The sequence below is a fragment of the Cervus canadensis genome, chromosome 32 (genome assembly GCF_019320065.1).
Source record: "Cervus canadensis isolate Bull #8, Minnesota chromosome 32, ASM1932006v1, whole genome shotgun sequence".
Lineage (NCBI taxonomy): Eukaryota > Metazoa > Chordata > Mammalia > Artiodactyla > Cervidae > Cervus > Cervus canadensis.
The window spans coordinates 21,513,860-21,535,154 of NC_057417.1; the positions used below are offsets into that span (position 1 = coordinate 21,513,860).

Genomic DNA, 21,295 nt, shown 5'->3' on the forward strand with positions numbered 1-21,295 from the left:
CTCACCCGCTGACGCCCTCTTCCTTCAACCACTCCCAGCATCAGGGACTTTTCCAGTGAATCAGCTGTTCACGCCAGAAGACCAAAATACTGGAGCTTCAGCTTCTAGACCTTAATCCTGAGGAAACAGCTTTTTCTTAATTAACCGGTTCTAGAACACAATGTCGGAGAAGGCAATGGCACCCCACTCCAGTACTCTTGCCTGGAAAATCCCATGGAGGAGCCTGGTAGGCTGCAGTCCATGGGGTCGCCGTCGGACATGATTGAGCGACTTCACTTTCACTTTTCACTTCTATGCATTGGAGAAGGAAGTGGCAACCCACTCCAGTGTTCTTGCCTGGAGAATCCCAGGGGTGGGGTCGCACAGAGTCGGACACGACTGAAGTGACTTAGCAGAACACAACGTGAACTTGGGACTCGAGTCCCTGCCTAACTCCGGACTTCCAGCGGGGTGGGCTCTCGTGAGCAGTGCGCACGCGCGCGCAGGGCACGGCGGCCGACGTGAGGCGTGCGGGGCGCGTGCGCAGCAGAGCCGCAGGGTGGTGCTATTCCTGCGGGTGCTCACGGGGCTCGTGTTCCCGGCATGGGAACTTCGCTGTCGCCGCTGCTGACTGTTCTGTCGCTCCTCTCCGGCCGGTGGCTCGAACTAGGTCAGTGTGCTGGCCTGCCCGACTGTCCCAGGAGGCAGGAGGAAAGGGGTGGGGCGCTCGGCCACCGCGGCTGGCAGCGCCCGGAGTTACCTCCCAGAGGCGGCCAACTGGGCGAGGGGGTTAACAGCTCATATCGTTGTATTTCACTTATTTTAACTTTTAATTTATTATTCTGGAATCTTTTGAGCATAAAAAAGTTAATAAGACGAGCCTCTCTCGCCTGCCCTCCCCACCCCCCACGTACCTGTTTCCCAGTTTAAACAGTTGCCAGTTTTAATCTTGCTTGTTTGGAACCCCTTCCATTTTTCCATTACTCTGGGAGATTTAGTTTGGAGTGGATTGAGGCACGATATAGTTTTATTCGTAATTATTTAGTTTGAATAGCCAAAAAGACAAGAAATCACACACACTCACACACACACACAAAGTGTCACTAACTCTCCCACCTAAAAAATCAACAATACTCCTTAATGTCATTGAACATCCAGTTAGTGTTCAAACTCATCTGCTGTATTCTTAAATTATAGTTTACTTGTTGAATTAATGTCAAAATAAAATTCAAATATTGCTATTGTGTGTTGTTTCTTAATTCTCTTTTAGTCTGAGAATTTCCTGCTTGCTCTATTCCACCCTCCAGCCTCCCTTAAAGATGATGAAATCATTAGTGTGTGTCAATGAGATCCAGAAAAGGGCCAAAGATAAGATTCTGGGGAACATGAAAACATGTGGACTCTGCCTTTAGAAAACTTATAGTACTTAGACATCTTTAGGTAAAAACACAACAAAGTAGTACATCAAGCCAGAAAAGTGTGGCCTTTAGGGTCTTAGTTTCTTCCGGTCAAATGAGGGGGTTGAAATAAAGATCCTTTTAATTCTATGATTTTTTTGAGGTATTCAAGCAGCAAGTATGAGAGAGTTCATTTGATTATTTGATGATAATTTTTGTGCACTTGTGCTAGGTGCCAGGTATAGCCTGGAAAAATAGATGTAGTTCTTTCTTATATGATATAATGGAGAAGAGGCAAAGAAACAACATGAGCAGAAGAATGAGTGGCAAGTTGATAGATGTATTTAAAGGCTATGTTGTTGTTTAGTTGCTAACTTGTGTCTGACTCTTGCAACTCCAGGGACTGTAGCCTACCAGGCTCCTCTGTCCGTGGGATTTCCCAGGCAAGTATTCTGCAGTGGGTTGCCATTTCCTTCTCCAGGGGATCTTCCCAACCCGAGGATCAAACCTCTGTCTCCTGCATTGGCAGGCAGATTCTTACAATGTTTAGATTTATCTCACTGGGACAAAGGGTTGTCATGTAGAGGGACAGAAGTAAAGAAAATCATTTATTGAAAACCTGCCATGTGCTAAACATTTCACACATTTAATATAGCCATGCATTTGAGTTAGATATTACCCCCATTTTATAGATGAAGAGACTGAAATCCAGAAGAAGTAATTTGCCTGCAGTCATTCAGCAAATTAAGTGGCAGAATAAGAATTTAAAGCCAAATTTTTCGGCCTCCAGATTTTTTCACTATAGCATTGAGCCTTACATATGATCCAAATATTACCACTTATTTTATATATATTCATGTAATTAATGACCACTTTCTTTTTCCTCTGCAGGAAATGGACAGACAACCAACATGGTCCAGCTGCCAGGTGGGAGATTCCAGATGGGAACCAACTCACCAGACGGCAGAGATGGTGAAGGACCTGTCCGGGAGGTGACGGTAAAACCCTTTGCCATCGACATATTTCCTGTCACCAACAAAGACTTCAGGTACTCCCAATGTTCTTCCAGGAGAAGTAACTCCTAGAAGAGTTATTCTAATATTTCACAATATTTAAAAGGAGATTAAGCTTGTTCACTATCAGAATATCATCTTTGCAAGTGTTACCTGCATTTTTCAGATGAGGACTCTGAAATCCAAAGAGGTTTACTTCATTTTTCATTAGTGGCCAACTGGGCCTGTAACTCAGATCCCCTGACTCTTGAGCCAGTGGATTTTTCCATGCACTAGGCATACCACTGAGAAATATGGGCAGAAGTCAGACACTCTTCATCAGGGGAGGAGGAATCGGGAGAAGGGTCATAATAGTTGAGAGTTCCTTAAATTCCCTTTATATTGGGTTGGCCAAAAAGTGTGTTTGGTTTTAAGTTAAAATGACATATTTTCCAGTTTCAACAAGGATGTTATTGAACTAACTGAACAGACTTCTTGGCCAACCCAGTATTACTTAGGGAAATGGAATTATTTCCAGAATCAAACATTTTGATCCCAGCTCAATCTAAGAAGCCATGTTGAATGCCTCAGTGTCCCCACAGTGATACATTATGAGTAGGCTAAAGTAGAAAATGATCCAGCATATGTCAGTAATTTACCTTCAAACAGTGGAGGGAGGAGTATATAGAAAGGAGGCGGAAAGGAAGAGGGGAGGATGGGAAGACAAATAAAGCAAATGTGAAAAATGACTTAAATTTTACATTTGTGGATTTAAAACTTTTTAAGATCAAAACTTGCTGGTGAAAATTGATTCAGGAGACTCAGGCTGAAATAAGTGTAAAGATTGTCAGTAAACTCCTCAGGCCTTTTGACTCATTGGTTCCACATCTAGGGATTTGTCTTGAAGATTTAAGGTTGTCAAAAAAAGTTTAGCTAAAAAGGTGACTTTGCAAATAAATGTTAACAATTTAAGGATCACTTAAATATATTGTATCAGTATAACAGAATACTTAGCAGCCTTAAAAAACCTGTTGTCAAAAAGAGATAGTTAAAAAGTGTTGTGAAGAAAGGTTACAAAATACTACATAGGATATGGCCCAGTTTTTTAAACTATGTGTATAGAATGTATATGCACTAAAAAGAACTGGAAGATGCAATATTGCATGAGGTGATGGATTTTGCTCATGTTTTTGCGATTTCCAAATGAAAATAATGACAGGAAGAACCTTATGAAAGCGATTTAAGAACCCTTGACTGGGGACATCCCTGGCAGTCTAGTGGTTAAGACTCTGTGTTCCCAAGGCAGGGCACTGGTTCAGTTCTTGGTCAGGGAACTGAGATTCTGCATGCTGCACAGTGTAGCCAAAATAAATAAATTAAAATAGAGATGTCATCTTTAAAAAAAAAAATACTTGGTTGTGGAGTGAAGAGGGAGCGAATATAGACACTATCTTGGTGTGATAATGGATGGTTTTAGTTTTTTCCTTTTTACTTACCTATGTTTTCTCATGTTTCTATAATATAATGTTATATATGCTTTAAAAAACATTTTTAAAAGGAAAGTTATTAAAATCAAAGGAGAAATCACCTCTGATCAGGCTCACACCACATCATGACAACCATAAATTGCTAGCTAGATAGGTGCATTCTTTTATGTTTCAAATGATGACCTTTTAGATGAAGGAAGTATAATGTCACCTCCACCAAGCCCCTAAACTCTGCTTAGAACCCATAATCTGTGTTTACCTCTCTGGTAAGAGTCTCAAACCATTCAGATGGTCAGAGGTCAGTAAGTAGCTATTGCTACCAAATCTCCTGCATTCTCAATACCCCTTTGATGGGTGAACAGTTTCTTCTCATATCAGAGGGCTGACACCAACCGGGTACTCTCAGTCCAGAGAAAACAATCTGTCTTATCCTGGAAATCTGCATGTTGAAATTGGCTCAGCCATACCAAACTATATGAAAATCCATTCTAAAATCTCAGCAAGTCATTTAAAAAAATATATTCGTTTATTTATTTGGTGACATTGGGTCTTAGTTGCAGCACTTGGACTCTCTAGTTGTGGCTTTCAGGTTCAGTAGCTCCTCGGCATGTGGGATCTTAGTTTCCTTACCAGGGATCGAACCTGCATCCCCTGCATTGCAAGGCAGATTCCCGCTGGGCCACAAGGAAGTCCCTCAGCAAGTCATTGTGATTTGACTCAATTTCTCTCATCTGTCTGAGGGAGATGGTAAAACCTATTCTCCCTTCCTCCCATGATCGATGTGAGATTAGGTATGTGATGAAGAGAGACCAACTTCCTGCCCTTGAATCTTCTCAACAGCTTTATTCACTATCTCCAAAAACTGGAGATAACCCAGATGACCTGCAGCTGGTGAATGGATAAACGAAATCTGGTCTATCCATCCAGTGAAATACTACTCAGCAATAAAAAAGAACAAAAACTGCCAAAAAAAAAAGGGGGGAACAAACTACTGACACTGTCAACAACACAGATGATTCTTGGAAGCAGTATGCTAAGTGAAAGAAGCCAGACCCCAAAACTACATACTGCATGATTCAGTTTATGTGAATTGATATTCTGGGAAAGGCAGAACTATAGAGACAAAAAACAGAGCAGTGATTGAGGAGGCATCGGGGAATTTTGGGGGGCAGTTAATGGAACTGCTCTGTATCTTGATTGTGACAATGACTATATGCTTTATCAAAACTCACAAAACTATACCCCAGAAAGTGTGAATTCTCCTGTTTGTGAACTGCACACACAGAAACAAATTTTAAAAGAAAATCTGCTCAGGCTCTGAGGTTAATTCCTTGCAGTTCCTGAAGACTCTATGATGTGTGACTAATAGGATAAGCGTGTATGAGGTTTACTGGAGCAAGAGAGGGTGAGGGTGGAGCACAGAAGCCTGTCAGCTAAACTCTATGAAATCTCTCTTTTTAGGGAGTTTGTCAGGGAGAAAAAGTACCGCACAGAAGCTGAGGTGTTTGGGTGGAGCTTTGTCTTTGAGGACCTTGTCTCTGATGAGCTTAGAAACAAAGCAACCCAGAAAATGCAGGTAAGAGAACCCAGGGTTGCAGCTGGGCTCATGGGAGTGGGACCTGGACCGAGAACCCTATGGGGTCTAGGGGGTCACCTGGGCCACAGTAGAGACTCAAACCTGAGAACCAGAGGCAGGGAAGAAGCCAGAGAGACCCACCCTGGAAGAGCCGGATGAACACACACTCCTGGGATGTTCACTCTGTGCTGAGGTCCGCATAGAGAGACCCTGTAAAGATGCAGAAATACACAGGGTTCAGGGTACTCCCTGGACCAGCCAGAGAACCCCTGGAGAAGCCTCCTTCTAATAAGGGTGGTGAGGTGTCAAACTTTAAAGATTCTGAACACAGGGGCTTCCCTGGTGGCTCAGTGGTAAAGAATCCACCTGCCAACACAAGAGATGGGGGTTTGATCCCTGATCCAGGAAGATCCCACATGCCAAGGAGTGACTAAGGCCATGTGCTACAACTACTGAGCCTGTGCTCTAGAGCCTAGGAGCCCCAGCTACCAAAGCCCATGAGCCTCAATAAGAGAACCCACCGCAACGAGAAGCCCGTGTACCACAACTAGAGAGTAGTCCCGCTCACCCTAGCTAGAGGAAAGCCAGCGCAGCAGCAAACACCCCACACAGCCATAAATAAATAAATAAGTAAAAGATCCCGGACACAGCCTCACTTGGACCACCTGAGTCTCAGCCTGAAGTCTCTGCCTCCTAGGTGTCATCAGGAAGGGGCCTCGCTGGGTCAGAGCACCTTGTAATTGCACTCCTTCTTTTTTGCAGTCTCTCCTCTGGTGGCTCCCAGTGGAAAGGGCATTCTGGAGGCAGGTAAGGGTTGGTTCCTCTGTCTTGTTTTCTACCGCTGCTGACTCTCATTGTGGAAGCCTGGCTTCCCATGATCCCTTGCCCATCTGGGAATACTGAGTTTAAAAGGATGACGGAGAAATTTCAGGGAAGCAGCCAAGTTGCCCTGTGCGCTCTGCCCCAGTCCTTTTACCCTGGCCCGTCCGCTTTGTCCACTTTCTCCCTTTTGTGTCCCGTAGTCCTTCTTTCTGTCTCTGGACCTCTCCTCACTCACCAGGCTCTCTCTTCCTACTTCCTTGCTCCATCTAGTGGTAAAAGCTGAACACAGGCACCCTAAGCGTAGCCTTCCTCAGACTTCCACGAGCTCCCAGAAGCTTGTCTCACTTCATCCTGGCTATCAGCCTGCAGGTCCTGGCTCTGGCATCCGAGAGAAACTGGAGTTCCCAGTGGTACACGTGAGCTGGAATGATGCCCGTGCCTACTGTGCTTGGCGGGGGAAACGGCTGCCCACTGAGGAAGAGTGGGAGTTTGCTGCCCGAGGGGGCTTGAAGGGTATAGAGACGCCAGGGCGATCTCCCTTGATTCTTTCTCTCCATCCTGCCTTGCATGGGGGTGGTGGGGTGGGCTTCAAAGGGTGGGACGGGCTCACACTCCCTGGAGTAGTGCTTCTTACACTCTGTGGTCATGGATCAGTTGTTACTGTTACTTCTAATCTGTCTCAAACCAGTACTTCCATAAAATACCATAAAAATAACTAGAAAATGGAATGAAAATTTAATTAGTGGAGACTCCACAGACATGTGCCACTTCAGATAAATATAATCAGAACCACGTGGCATGAGGAAAAGTATAACCTACACTGGATACCTTTTCCATAGCTGTGGAGGGATTAATGTGACAAACTGCTGTTTGTTCATAACTCAGTTATTTTTCAATCCTAACTAAACAAAAAGAGTTGAAATAGCAACTCCCATATTCACTGCCTCTACACACTCTTTGAATGAACACCAGCTATACCCATAGTCAGTATTGTTAATGTGATAAATGAGATTGCTTGTTTCTAAGTCCAATGAACAAGTCTCTCAATGCTTACCCTCGGTTTCTATACTTACCCCAGCATGAGTGGGTAACACATAGTTTACAGAATGGCACTGGTCCATAAACCACACCTAGGATTGTGCTGTCTAGGAACAGATCAGAAGTCAGGGGCTCTGAGTGCAGTTCTGTGAGGGCAAGGGAAGGGTGTGAGATGTCAAAGTGAGTCATCTTACTCTTCTTTCTCATCACCTCCTCTCTTCCTTTCGGTCCCCTCACTCCTTCTGTCTTTCCCTTCTTCCCCAACCCTTCACCTCTCCCCTCCGCTGTTTCCTTGCCCACCTGGCAGGTCAGGTGTACCCCTGGGGAAACAAGTTCCAGCCAAACCGCACCAACCTGTGGCAGGTAAGACAAATTCCTCACCCTTGTTCTTTTCTCAGGGTGCGGATTGAAACTTGCTGCGGGCCGGGCATGGTGTCAGGCCATGGGACTCAGGGGCCTTCATGTTCTAACAGACTGGAAAACTAGTAACGGGGTGAGGTGAAAGACAGTGTAGTAGTGGGGCTGCGTAGTGAAGATGAGCAGTGTGTGCTCCGGCACGCATCCCTGCCTGGGACGGTGGGGGAGTGACTGGACGGTGAACATGCCGTTTGAGCTGGTGGAACTGGAGCTTGCCAGGAGAAAAGTGTAGGAAACAACATGCGTGTCAGCAGTGGGGAAGGGGACAGCATGTTCAGAGACGTGACAGACTCTGAAGGCTGGCGCCCAGAGCCACTGCACTCCAATAGAATGAATAAGTTGAACAAATGACGTCAGCAAAGACCAGTTACGTGTTGTAGAATCTTGGTGGTAAAGGGCAGGAGGTGAGGAAGGCAGGGTCAGGGCAGGTGAGGGAGAGTGCAGCCTGTTGGTGGTGGAAGGGCAGGCGAAGGTACAGGGGAACACTGGTTCCTGTAGGGAGAGGCGGGGTACAGAGCGGGGAGGTGGGGCCTTTCCTCTGAAGGCACATGGGGCTCACGCAGCTGAGGGAAGTCGCTGAGAGTGGAGAAGTTGTGGGTGGGCTGCGCGGGTGTGGACACACGGGGAACCACACAATTCCTAATCCAGTCAGGACGTCATGGTGGAGGACATGAGGCAGCTAGCTTGGGACCTCAGGTCACTGCCCCATGCCCTTCCCCTGCCCCAGAGGGTGCCTCAAGATGGCCTTGGTTAAAACCCCTCTGGGCAAGTGGACGGTAAATCCTGAAGCCTAAACATCCCCTCCCACCCACCCCAGGGAAAGTTCCCCAAGGGCGACAAGGCTGAGGATGGCTTCCACGGCGTCTCCCCCGTGAATGCTTTCCCCCCACAGAACGACTACGGTAAGACTGCACAGCGGGTTGCTGTCAGCGTTCACAGGTTGGTTGGTGGAATGGTTCTGCCTGGTGGTCGAGGCAGGAGAAGCAGCGCTGGGAAGCATTTGGTCCCCCAGGCCGTTGTTGGTCAGGGCGGGTGGGGGTGGCATACCCAGCCAGGGCCTGACCTGCCACTGTGCCTCAGGGCTCTATGACCTCGTGGGCAACGTATGGGAGTGGACGGCGTCACAGTACCAGGCTGCCGGCCAGGACATGCATGTCCTCCGGGGGGCGTCCTGGATCGACACAGCTGACGGCTCTGCCAACCACCGGGCGCGTGTCACCACCAGGTGAGGGGCTGGGTCCTGGTCTCCTGGAGCACAGGTAGCACCGGAGCTGGTGTGGGCACTGCTTCCACACCTCTCTCTCCACTGGGGAGGTGTGGGTCCAGAAGAGAAAGCAAGCCAAACTCACCAGGTAAAGCCAGGAGCCCGATGCCTTTTCCTGCCAGCTCTCAGCACCGAGGAAGACTGTGTCTGACGTCTTTAATATATGGGTTTCTCTTCTCCTCATAGCTAGGCGTGCAGAGGGAGGGGACTGGAGTGGCCACATGGCCCTGGTCATGACCAGGGATCATTGAAATATTAACTTTTCTAACAAGAGGGCACGTAAAAAGACATTTTCTGCAACCATTTTGTTTTACAATCAAGGAAAAATAGACTCAGGGAGGTCCTGGGACCTGCTCATTTCATACGGATGATTAGTGACAGTTAGTGCTGGCCCCTGAATGGTAGAGTTCCCAGCTCCCAAATTGCCTTCTAGGACTTTCTGCTCTGTCTGTAAACTTGTTTTGATTAATCTCCCTGCAGCTCCTCCTGCACCTGGATTCCTTAAGGGTGGTGGAGGGGCGCTGTGGATTAGCCTCACCTTTTTCTGTTTTGTAACGTTTATTTACTTGTGTGTTTGCCTGCATTGCATCAGGCAGGATCTTCCATTGTGACTCACAGACTCTCTAGTTGTGGCACTCAGGCTCAGCTGCAGTGCACCGGCTTACTTGCCCTGAGGAATGTGGGATCTTCATTCCCCAACCAGGGATCGAACCCCACTCCCTACATTGCAAGGCGGATTTTTAACCACTGGGCCACCAGGGAAGTCTTCCCCCTTTTATCTTAGGACAAAGTAGTGGAGAAAGGATTCGTCTGGGGACCAGGAAATTGGGTTTGCTGCTGATTCCACTGAAGCAGTGGTTGCCCTTGGGCAAGACATTTAAGTCTTCCTGGTATATGATTCTGGGATCTGTGAGATGGTGAACAAAACCTACCCTCCAGAGCAGTAAGAGAAATAGCAAATGCAGTAATCCGTGTGAAAGTTCTTTGAAAAGTGTGAGTACTGATTGACTCTATGATGTTCTCACTTGTTGCCAACAAGTTCTTTTTGACTGAGTTATTAGTCTAAACTACCAACAGTTGGAAGTTATTAGGCATGGCCTTTCCTGCCTTTCATGCAGTCTCAGGACCACCCTCTCTTCCTCCACCCTGTCCCAAGGTCCCTTCTTAACCTCTCCCACTCCCCAGGAATGGCACACTCTCTGGACCTGCCCTCATACCACTTTTCTTACCAGACCAGGCCCTCCCCAGTCCCCAGCCCCCAAATCTCCCAGACCACAGCAGGCCCTGGGAGCTGGAGCAGGAGAGCTGAGTGAGGCCCAGGCCCCTTTCTCAGCAAATGTCCATTCTCTCTCCCCTTCTCTGGTGGCAGGATGGGCAACACTCCAGATTCAGCCTCAGACAACCTAGGCTTCCGCTGCGCTTCCAGTGCAGGCCGACCGCCAGGGGAGCTGTGACTGGCCATGCAGAAACCAGAAGAGTCCCATGGCACCTAGGCCACTCCCCGGCCACATTCCAAACACAGCCAGACTCCAGAAGACCTCCATCCCCTTCCCCATCCTCTGTGGCAGGCACCTGTCCCCAGGGCAGGAAAGGATCCTGACCTCCACAGAGGGGTGACACTGTGTCTTGGAGAAGGGGCCCAGCTTATTGGTTGTGGCCAGGAGCTGGATGTTTATCTTAGAGGTCAGATATTGACCATATAGGGGCCAGATACTCAAACAGTTGGGACACAGTGCTCAGAAAGGCAGTTTGTAAAAAAAATTTTCAATCTCCTCCTTCCCCCTTTCATGATGTCTGATCCAGGGATCTGACATTATTCAAGGCAGAAACTCCCCCAACCCAGGAATCGAATCAGGGTCTCATGCATTGCAGGCGGATTCTTTACCAACCGAGCTCTCAGGGAATCCAGAATCTCCCCAGGCCTCCTTGTTTTCCTAGCAAGTTGCCATAAAAAGAAAATGATTCCTTTATTTGCCTTATTTGTGGGGTTTCACACATCTCCAAGGGAACCTGGTTTCCAGCACATGAAATGCAGTTCCATGGGCTCTTTAAAGCTCAAAGTCAGTCTTAAAAGGGTCTAGGAGAACCATGGATTTACCAGATGAGACTGTGCACCATGGGAGTCACAGAATGAATAATACTCAGAAGAAACAGCAGATGAGTCCCTTTCTATTGTTTTCTATTGTTAATTATGCAAGGGCTCCCACATGCCTCTATAAACGTCCCCAGAGAAGAACCGGCTCCCGTGGTGTCGCTGGATATTGTGGGGTCAGTAAAAATCGTCTGTGATTGCGATTCTCAGACTGGTCTCTTTGATCCTCACCCTGGGACCCTCCGGGCAGTGCACTGAGTGTCAGTAACTCTGGGGCTCCCAGAGGAGAAGAGGAGATGGTAGTACACCTGGGCAGTGGAGCTGCGAGAGGCTCCAGGTTCTAGACCGCAGCTGGTCCCCCAGTCTGGGGGCCTAGCTCCGGCTGCACTGACCACCAAGTGATGCCCCTGAGAGTGGGGAGTGGCCCCCGTTCCTAGGGTCCTGGCCAGGGCCAAGTGCACCCTCTGGACAGGGCCCTGCACATGCTCTCACCCCCTTTCGGTGTCCTCTGCACCCTGCCTTACCCCGCCCCACCTACCCCGCCGGCCCTCCCCTCAGAAGTCCTCCTCAACCAAGGAGAGGAGCACGGCCTTGGGCGTGTTCTCGAAGAGGGCCGCCCGGTTCTGCTGCTGCCCCTTCTTCACCCAGTGACCATAGATTCGGAAAGCGTAGGCATCGATGAGTCGCCGCAGAGGCCGGAGGGCGTAGGGGTCTCGAATGACGATCTCCCGGGTCACGGGCTTCACCCGGCGGTACTGGTAGTAGATGCGCACGGAAGCCAGCACAGTCAGGCAGATCACCTGCGGGAGGCGGGGCCTGAGCACGGAGCCACACCCCCCGGGCCTGTCTCCTCCTGCGTCCAGCGCAGGCCGACCGGAGCTTGTATGCCTCCAAGCCTCGTGTGGTGTCGGCTGGGCACGTCCTAGCGTCACCGACCCCCGACCCCCATTACCCCCATTCCCGCCCTACCCGCAAGCGCAGGCTTTTAGGCTGTCAGCGCCAGAAGCCAGAAGAAATTGAGCTGGAACCATCACAGGGCTGGGTGGGAGGGGGAAGGGCAGGTGCTCTTGAAACGCCGTGGTCGTAAGGAGTCCTTATGAAGGGCCCTGGGGGCTTGGGTTTCAGGGGCCCTGGCGCCTGCCCCGGGGACCCTGAGTGGGAGGTGAGCCCCCAGTACCTTGAACTTGCCCCGGGGGCTGAAGTGACGCACTTCCTCCACCACGTACTGCTGGAAGAAGGGGTGCGCCAAGGCCTCTTCTGCTGAGCAGCGGCTCTGGGGGCTCACCACCAAGAAGCGGGAAACCTAAGAGAAACAAGGCGGAACGGAGGACGTGTCAGGCCGGGGTCTCTCCCCCAGCAGGCGCCTCCATCTCTCCCACCGCTCCCCCCGACGCCGACCCCCACGCCGGGAACACTGGACTTGCCCCTCGCCTGCGCCCGGGAGCCAGCACGCCCGGCCTCTCACCAAGTCCTTCACGGTGTCCGAGTAATCGTCCCATTCCGGTGAGCCAAACTGGTAGTTGCCACTCATGATCATTCTCAACATCAGCATCTGCTTGCGGTGCCAGAAGGGCGGGGAGCCGGCCAGCAGCGTGTACATGATGACCCCCGTGCTCCACCTGGCACCGGGGGAGCGGCGGAGGGAGGCAGGTGGGCGGGCTGTAGCTCCCACCTCTATCACTCCCTCCCCTGCCAGGTGCTCCCGGTCAGAGGGGCACCCCTGTCCCTACAGGTCACCTCCCTCCCCCCAACACACTCACATGTCCACCTCCTTCCCATAGCCAGGGTGGTCATCGTTCATGGAGCACTCGATGATCTCAGGGGCCAGGTAACTGGGGGTCCCACAGACCTCTGCAGGAACAGTTTCCATCGGGGCAGGTCAGCAGAGGCACATGGAAGAGAAAGGCCCACAGAGACAGTGGACATGGAACTGAAGTGGTATGGCCAGACTGGGACTCCGAACACAGCCCCAGGCTCAGAGCCAAGGGCAGGCCAGGGTGCTGGCTCCTATGGCCACCCGCTTGGGGCCTGTCAGTGGCTTGGTCATAGGAGCCAGCACTGGCCTGGAACACAGGCAGTGGGAACCTGGCTCAGCCCAGTTCCAGGAAGAGACACTCAGCCTTGAAATGGTAAGATTTTTTATTGGGGGGGGGGGTGCTGGGGGGGGCGGGGGTGGGAAACCCGGGCAGTCCCTGTTCCCAGGACAGCTGATGAGAGAGCCTGAGCCCCCGACATGGGCCAGGGCCACGTTACCGGACCTCGCAGCTTCTCTCCTGGCTCCAGCTGGCAGGAAAAGCCAAAGTCTGTAAGCTTGATGTTCATGTTATCATCCAGGAGGATGTTCTCTGGCTTCAGATCCCGATGCACAATGTTGAGTCTGTGCAAGGTGGCGATCACCTCCAGCAGGGCTCTCATGATCTTCCTGGGGTGGCACAGGCACACGTTACCCTCATCTGCTACTCTGCAGGGTCAGGTAACAGGCGGGGAGACCAAAGCCCATAGGCCAGCCCGACTGCAAGTCACAGAGGACTCCAGACAGGCGGACCCACCTAGGCTGGGTCAAGGAAGGAGGGATGCCGCCATAGCCCATGGCGCACACTCCCCAACCAGACCAGTGCATGCCACGCCGCCTCCATGACCTTTGTGCCTAAGCTGGACTCAGACTGGAAGTAGAGAGAGGGGCAAGCAGACCCTCACCTGGTCTCCTTCTCACTCAGGGTGACCTTCTCAGTGAGGTAGTCAAAGAGCTCCCCTCTCTTCATCCTGTGGGGACAGAGGATTTGTCACTGGATGGACCAGCAGGCTACCCCCTCCTTACCCTGTTTCCCACCTAACACTTCCAGGGGTAAAGTGGCCCACTCCCCACGAAGGACCACAATCTGCAGGGAGGAGCTGGGGAAGTGAGTGGAGAGGCTGTCTGGGAAGTTTGGAGGAAGAACAAGGGACACTGGAGGGGTGGGGTGGCACCATTGTGAGGGTCCCCCGTGTGTGGGAGTGACAGCATGGACTGGAACCCATCAAAGCCAAAATCAGTTTGGGGAGGAGAGAGGGACTCTGAGTCCCTGGCCCAAGGTCCCAGACCCAGATTAGAAGGACCAGAGTGTCCTGACTTTTTCCAGGAACAAATGGAAGCAGCAGCAGTACAAGTGATGGAGCAGCGGTTTTGCCTGTTTTTGGATTTCTTAGGATTAAGAAGTGTGGTTCCATCTTCCCACTTGGGAGGATCTAGAAGGAGGTCTCTGCTGGAATAATCTAGTTATACCCTGGAGGGCAACTTGAGGCAGCATTAAAAATAACTTCCCAAGCAACTTCTTCAAAGGTTAGAGACATTTGAGCTGCCCCCAAGGGCTCTACAGGACTGAGCCACTGAGCAGATTTGAGACAGCTGCAGCTGGGCAAGGCTGGGAAAGTCTCCCTTGGTTGAATAAAAAAGGTGCATCCTGCCCACCCCTCCAGGGAAAGCAGGGTCCAAGAGATTTTAGCCAGTATCCTTGAGACAAGGAAATCCTTGAACTTAGCTGGTGCAGCAGGGAGGGGAGTTCTCTTTGAGGAGCAGCCCAGAAATTACAGAAATAACCCTTGTTTCAGACATTATCGGTACCATGTTCCTAAAAAGCAGTGTGTGTCTCCGGTTTTGATCACTTCAATTCCATTTAAAACACACTAGGAGAATTCACTAATGGCAGCAGCAGCAGCAAAAAGATATACCGGTAAACACTGGGACACTGCAAGGTCCATCAGCAGGCTCCTGCCTTCCTAGAGCTGGCAGTTTAATTGTACACAAAGGCCACATTAAATGGTGTCTCCACGAAAGTAAGTAACACTGCATGTTCAGTATTGTGACCAAAAAAAAAAAGTTCCAATGATACAAAATCTGCTTGAACAATTCTCTGAAGTAAATCTAGTCCCTAGATGACAAGGAGCTTATCTCAATAGTCCTGTTGGTGCACAAGCAGGGGAATAGTAACATGTTGTTGACAGTGATAATGGTGATGATGACGTTGATGATAATGTCAATCTTTGAACTACATGCCAAATAGAATCTCTACTGCCTGCCTGTCTCATTGGCCTCTTGCGCCAATACTGCTTCAGCTCTTCCCTCTGCTGGGGGCTCCTTCTCTGGGTCTTGTGGCTGGACTCCATCTCGCCCTTCATCCTGGTCTCTGCTCAGGTCACTTCAGGAGAACATCCCCCACCCGCTCCCTCTGACCCTTGCTCAGCCCTGTGTGTCTGGATATGTGCATAACTCTGTGTGTGTTTTATGACTTGATTGCTTTCTCCTGACTCTCTGTGAAAACGAGTGCATGCAGTAGGTTTGCATATCCTCAGTGTCTAGAATAAGCATTGCCTGGCCACCCTGGTCATCATCGTGGTAGTTAGTAAGGACTAGCATTTACATTCAGAGAAGGCAATGGCAACCCACTCCAGTACTCTTGCCTGGAAAATGCCATGGGCAGAGGAGCCTGGTGGGCTGCAGTCCATGGGGTCGCAAAGAGTCAGACACGACTGAGCAACTTCACTTTCACTTTTCACTTTTCATGCATTGGAGAAGGAAATGGTAGCCCACTCCAGTGTTCTTGCCAGGGACGGGGGAGCCTGGTGGGCTGCCGTCTATGGGGTTGCACAGAGTCAGACACAACTGAAGTGACTTAGCAGCAGCAGCAACGTTTACATTGTGTCAGTCCCTGTGTATTTATTATTCCTGCAGTACTGATGAGAAAGCTGATGTGCAAAGTCATCCAGCCCAGAAGGGACCCACGGTTCAAAACCTGGCAGCCTGACCCCAGGGGGCTGATCTGCCTACAGCCTCTGTGACCTTATTTGATGTCCACCATGTAGGGGGCTGGCTGCTGGTCTCCAGGAAGCCCTGGATGCGGGGGGCAGAGTGGGGGGGACAATAGAATTTTCTCAGTTAGGCCCCAGGCCTGGGTACTTACAGATCAAACACCAAGAAGAAGAAGGTGTTGGTCTCATAAGTGTCCTTCAGCTGTACTGAAATGGAAATGGCTCATCTCAGGAGCAGAGGAGCCCAGGCGGGGCAGTGGAGGCGCAGGGGAGAGGGGATTAAAGGCGCTGTGGGCTGACTCGGAAGGTGGAGGGGGTATCAGGGTTCAAAGGAAGCCTCCCCCGCCCCCCGGGAGAGGGGGCAGCCAGGGACTTTGAACTCCCCATTCCCCCACCCGCATCCCTGCCTGTCATCCCTTCTGTGGGACTGGAAGAGGAGGCTTGGAGCTGAATCCTGGGGGCAGGAAGGTGGAGCTGGGAGCCCCAAGCCTCCGGGTACTGGGCCGGTGGGGCCCTGGGTTGCGGGAGACAGTCTGGGTGTTTCTGGCTAGCTGCACTGGGGCCACACTCCCCGACCTGGGTTATCAGGGCAGAGCGGTGGCAGAGCCCCCTGCCGGGGCTCGGGGCCAGCACTCACTGATGTTGGGGTGTCCCGAGACCTTGCGCAGGATGTCCACCTCCTTCTGCGTGGCCTCCCGCAGCTCCTGCACCTCCTCGGAGCTGAAGCTGCCCCCGCCGGTGATGTCAATGATCTTCACAGCGTACTCCTGGCACGTGGGCTTGTGGATGCAGCGCCTGACGACGCTGCTCACTCCCCTGGGGGTGCAGAGGACAGATGGTCCCGGGGGCCCCTCACCCCCGGGGGAGGCCCACATTCAGGCCACAGCAGAGAGGTCCTGCCTTGTCCCCCAACTCCCTGTGAGCTTCGGGGCAGCAGTCCCCAACTTTGGGGCCCATTTTTGGCACCAGGGGCCAGTTTCATGAAAGACAGTTTTTCCATGGACCTGTGGAATGAGGGATGGTTTTGGGTTGACTCAAGCGCATTACATTTATTGTGCATTTTATTTCTATTAGTATTGCATCAGCTCCACCTCAGAGCATCAGGCATTAGATCCCGGAGGTTAGGAACCCCTGCTTTGGGGGACGGAAGGTTGAATAAGGAACAGGGGGTGGGGGTGATTTGCCTGGAGCCAAAGAGGAAGAAGTCTGCTTTCAGGCCTCCTGGTTCCTGGTTCAGTGCTCTTTCTCAGCACAGAGGAAGAAATGGTACACTCACTCCTAGGACCGCAAACTTCATTCTGACACCTGATCCCTGACCCTGAGCCAAGGCTGGGTTTGGATGTGCTGTCAACAGCTCTGGGGTTGGGGGGTGGGGCTCCCTTTGCTGGGAGGGTCTCTGTTCTGGGTGCCCTTATACCTGCTTCCTCCATCCCAAACCCCAAACTGAAGTTTCCTCCAAGTGGACAGTGCTTTGGGGATGAAGACAGTCAGGGCTCAGAGTCAAGAAGACATTGTTCCTGCCTGCAGAGCTGGCCAGAACCTTGGATAGCACTTCGTGGGGGAGGTCTGGGCCTTACCTGCCCAGGATCTCCTTGGGCTCATAGTTCTCATAGAAGCCCTGTGCAGAATAGGAGTCTGGCAGCGACTTGTCCTGGGTCATATCAGCTCTAAAAGAGGAACAGAAAGAAACCGTCAGCCTTCCTGACCTAGGGGATGTGGTCTGTGAGGGCTAAAACCATCTCTCCTTTAGCTTTGTATTTCCTGGCATAGGGCTCACCTCTTGTGAATATTCAAAATAAATGCTTGTGAATTTTATAGATGGCCAATGGGAATGTGCTGTATCACACAGGGAGCTCACCCTGGTGCTCTGTGTCAACCTAGAGGGGTGCAATGGGATGGGAGGTGGGAGGGAGGTTCAAGAAGGAAGGGACATAAGTACAGTTATGGCTGATTCCTGTTGGTACATGGCAGAAACCAACACAGCACTGTAAAACAATTACCCTTCAATTAAAAATCAATAAATTTTTTAAAATAAAAAATAATTTAAAAAACACTTGTGAATTTTTAGGAAGCTCTGGAAAGAGCCCAGCTTGCTTCTCCCCACTGGTGTAAACTCTTGTGACCCCAGGTGACCACGTGGCTCCCAAAATGTTCTCCTTGTTAGCTGTTGCTCCTTCTGTTGCTCCTCCCCAGAAGCAACTCCTGCTGTTGCTCCTCCCCAGAAGGAGCAGCAGATGGTCAGCCAGGTCCAAGCCCAGGTTCGAGGCAGGAATCATCAGACCACTGGGCCCCAGGGTTAGCTCTGACAAGGCCAACACACCCCTGGCTTTAGGAAGAACCACCAACAAACTCTGCAAAGGACAAATTAAAGTGCTGTTTCCTTTTCCTCTTTGAGGAGATGAAGCTGGTCCTGCTTTCCTTTGCCTGCCCTCTGCACTTGTGGAAAAGGTGAGAAACTTCACGGTTTCATCTTCAAATACGGTGCCCCTATAATCTCACCTTATCGCTCCAGTAGTAACTGTCCTACCCGGAAAACACCTCTCCTTCCAGGACAGGCTTCCTATGCTTCCCACTGCTGCTTCCTCACTCTTGTCCTTAACCAGGACTTCTGTGTCACTCTCCCTCCTGCTCTCTACCTTCCTTCCTCTGTTCTCTTTCCTCCTTTCTTTTTTTCCCCTTCCTTTTTTTAAAAGTTTTTTTTCTCCCCCTATATTGTTGTTTTATTTTATTTTGGGAGCTGAACCACTGGGCATGCGTGATCCTAGTTCCCCAACCCGGGATCAAACCCACACCCCCTGCACTGGAAGCTTGGCGTCTTAACCACTGGACTACCAAGGAAGTCCCCTTTACTCCTTCCTTTCTTTCTTTCATACTCTGAGAAGCACTGGGCCAGGTGCTCCGAGGGATGCGGAGCTTGATGGGTGAGTCCTGGTCCCGGCTTCTGGTGTCACTCGTGGACATGTGCCCACTCCATCCAACTGTGATGGTCTCTGGGACTTCCCAACCATCCCTCCCGCTGTGCCCAGGGCAGGTGTATTACTAGTGCTGCCCCACAGATTTAAGTCAGCGGCCAGAGGTATCCCTCTGGTCCAGATTCCTGCCCACAGGATGGTCCTGTCCTCAGCATGCCCCGGGCCCTACCTAACAATGACCAGTGAGCCCTGGGTGGTTCCACTGCACTGTGGGCAGAACGGAGCCAGGACACTCGGGCCTGGACCCAGAGGAGCTGGCCAGCTTTGCTTTAGGAATGTGGAGGCCACTGGGCACTGAACTCCTTCCTCGCTCGGAGGATTTGAGGAATGGAGAAAATGCTGTACCAACCGGAAGAGGGGCAGAGAGAAAACAGGCACGAGCTTCCACCCACCATGGCCAAAGCTGCCTCTGGTCCTACTTCCATCCTGCTTTCTGGGTCCAAGAAGGCTTGGCCTGATCAAGGGGCCAGTTTGCTGACTGGCGGCAGCCCGGGCTGCCTGGGTACAGGCTGGCTGTTCCAGGAAGCCTGGTGTCCTCACTGCTGGGTGCCTGGTTACCGGGGGAAGGACAAGAATAACAAGAGTCTCCTCTGCCAGTGACAGGCCTGGCGCTGCCTCCACTCCACCCTCGTCAGCAACCCTGGCTGAGCACAGGAGTGTCTGTTCCGCAGAAAAATTAACCCAGTTCCTGGTGAGTCCTGTAAAGTTCCAAGGCAGGCATCTGTTCTCCCCCTCCCCACCTCTCAAAGCTGGGTAAGAGGTCTCTCCCTTCCCCCAGCCCTCCATGCGCAGAGAGTGTATCCAGCCCCAGCCTGGCATGCCATCCCATCCAGGTGCCCCATCCCCTGGCATAACCAGCTCCACCCGAGTTCTGGTACTGGGCGGGGGGGTGGGGAGGTCCATCTTGCCCCATCCCCTTGCTCTAGGCCTAACTTGGGCCAGCTTCGTGCCTCTGTCAACTGCCCCCACCTGCATCCCCCAAAACGCCTTTGGAAAGGGTCCCCAAATGCGAGGACATAGCCCGGTCCTTTTTGGAACATGACATCTCTCCCTAAAACTGACAGTCAGCGAACAGTCACAGGGATCTACTTTCTGTGGACAAATAACTTTCAAAAGTCAATGCTGCCATTCTCCTGGGTTTGTCTACTGTCAGAAGTGGGGAGAAGTGGGCCTAGTGGGTTTGGGAGGGTTCTGTCTTCTCTACCCCATGACCTCTCCTGCTCCCCACCTGGCTTTTATCACTCACTGACCCAGCTACTCACCGCTATGTCCTCGCAGGCCCTGGAGTGAACGGGATGGGAATCCCAAAGGTCCCGGACCCCCCCAGGGAGAGGGAACAGCGGAGGACTGAAGCGTGTCCCGAGCAGACACTTGCGGCCCGAGTAGCGTATCTTGCTGTTCTTCCTTCGGGCTTTGCTACTTGAGGACGGAAGGCTGATGTGCCAAAAATAAAGCACAACTGCAAAGCTGGGAGGCTGGCCAAGGCTTGGCAGGCCAAGTCTCACCAGGTGGTGACCTCTGGTGGAGGGTGAAGGAAGTTTGGGTGGCCTGGGAGCAGGCAGGACAGCACACGGTGATCAGTCAGTGATGTCTTCCCTCGGGAGTTCACTCAGCCTCCAGGCCTGGAGAACAAAGCCAGCTTGCCAGGAATGCACTGGCTTCTCTGTGTGCTGAGTGCCCTGGAGACACCCTTGTACACCTACCCTGCAAGCCTGGTTGCTCGGGGGAGCCGCTCAGCTACGGTTTGTGTGGCTGTCTGACCAAATGTAGACCTCAAAAGTTATCCAGTACTCCATCTCTGATCAAGATTTCATTCTTAACGCATTTTGTGTTCAGCCAGCAGTTCCTGATGAATGAGAGGAGGTCAATGTGCCAGGAAAAACACTTGGGTGCTAACTGTGGGCGGCTTTGGGCTCTTTGGGTGAGGGTCCTCATCAGTATGATTCTAGCTTAAGAGGTTGACAGAATTGGAAATAATGTATGCTGGCACAAAAGGGCACTTAAAAAAACATTTCAGACAAATTAAGCGTTTTTATATTTATTTTTTATTTATAATTTATTTGGCTGTGTCGAGTCCTAGCTGCGGCTGGAGGGGCCTTTGATCTTGTCACTTCTTTGCATGAGGACTCTAGTTGCGGCATGTGGGATCTACATCCCTGACTCAGGCCTTCTGCATTGGGAGCGTGATGTCTTAGCTACCAGACCACCAGGGAAGTCCCAGTAGACACTTTTTTAATGCTCTCTCATTCCAAAGCTACCTGTTCTTCAAACCCCTAATTCTAATACACCAAATGAAGAAACGGATAATACTGTGCTTCATACAGATGCTGAGCCTATAAAAACCCACTTAATGAGCATTTTACAATGTACTGCAAATGCACTCTCACTTGGGCCCCTAAAACTCTGGTATTAAGCCAGTTTTAGAGAATGTGATTTGTTCAATGAGGTCACCAAGTAGAAGGGCCTGAGTCAAC

General features: G+C 51.0%; 2 protein-coding genes across 3 annotated transcripts; one reads left to right on the forward strand and one right to left on the reverse strand.

The window, feature by feature from the left end:
• The first annotated feature begins 331 nt into the window (after nucleotides 1-331).
• On the forward strand, nucleotides 332-11,267 carry SUMF2 (sulfatase modifying factor 2). The gene is made up of 9 exons (XM_043454946.1): nucleotides 332-649; nucleotides 2,268-2,424; nucleotides 5,317-5,431; nucleotides 6,194-6,238; nucleotides 6,616-6,766; nucleotides 7,599-7,654; nucleotides 8,526-8,610; nucleotides 8,789-8,933; nucleotides 10,342-11,267. Exons 1-9 carry the CDS (start codon nucleotides 583-585, stop codon nucleotides 10,424-10,426), a joined length of 906 nt encoding a protein of 301 aa, XP_043310881.1. The 5' UTR covers nucleotides 332-582; the 3' UTR covers nucleotides 10,427-11,267.
• Nucleotides 10,915-20,250, reverse strand: PHKG1 (phosphorylase kinase catalytic subunit gamma 1). Of its 2 annotated transcripts, XM_043454945.1 has the most exons (11): nucleotides 20,084-20,250; nucleotides 19,214-19,371; nucleotides 17,427-17,516; nucleotides 16,487-16,665; nucleotides 16,002-16,056; nucleotides 13,762-13,827; nucleotides 13,323-13,486; nucleotides 12,825-12,915; nucleotides 12,530-12,683; nucleotides 12,242-12,367; nucleotides 10,915-11,864 (listed from the first exon to the last, which is right to left on the reverse strand). In XM_043454945.1, exons 3-11 carry the CDS (start codon nucleotides 17,507-17,509, stop codon nucleotides 11,619-11,621), a joined length of 1,164 nt encoding a protein of 387 aa, XP_043310880.1. In that variant the 5' UTR covers nucleotides 17,510-17,516; nucleotides 19,214-19,371; nucleotides 20,084-20,250; the 3' UTR covers nucleotides 10,915-11,618. The 2 variants fall into 2 exon arrangements, with proteins under 2 accessions (XP_043310880.1, XP_043310879.1); XM_043454944.1 differs by lacking the exon at nucleotides 19,214-19,371 and having other exon boundaries at nucleotides 20,084-20,249.
• Between the last annotated feature and the right edge of the window lie 1,045 nt (nucleotides 20,251-21,295).

What these genes read in the sequence shown, in the direction of transcription:
- SUMF2 (XM_043454946.1), top strand. Translation starts at nt 583, where the DNA reads ATGGGAACTTCGCTGTCGCCGCTGCTGACTGTTCTGTCGCTCCTCTCC. An exon ending in GTCACCAACAAAGACTTCAG is followed by an intron (nt 2,425 to 5,316) that starts GTACTCCCAATG and finishes CTCTCTTTTTAG; the next exon opens with GGAGTTTGTCAGGGAGAAAA. An exon ending in CGGGCGCGTGTCACCACCAG is followed by an intron (nt 8,934 to 10,341) that starts GTGAGGGGCTGG and finishes CTCTGGTGGCAG; the next exon opens with GATGGGCAACACTCCAGATT.
- PHKG1 (XM_043454945.1), bottom strand. Translation starts at nt 17,509, where the DNA reads ATGACCCAGGACAAGTCGCTGCCAGACTCCTATTCTGCACAGGGCTTC. An exon ending in CTCGGGACACCCCAACATCA is followed by an intron (nt 16,057 to 16,486) that starts GTGAGTGCTGGC and finishes TTTCCATTTCAG; the next exon opens with TACAGCTGAAGGACACTTAT. An exon ending in GCCCCCGGGGCAAGTTCAAG is followed by an intron (nt 11,865 to 12,241) that starts GTACTGGGGGCT and finishes CGCCTCCCGCAG; the next exon opens with GTGATCTGCCTGACTGTGCT.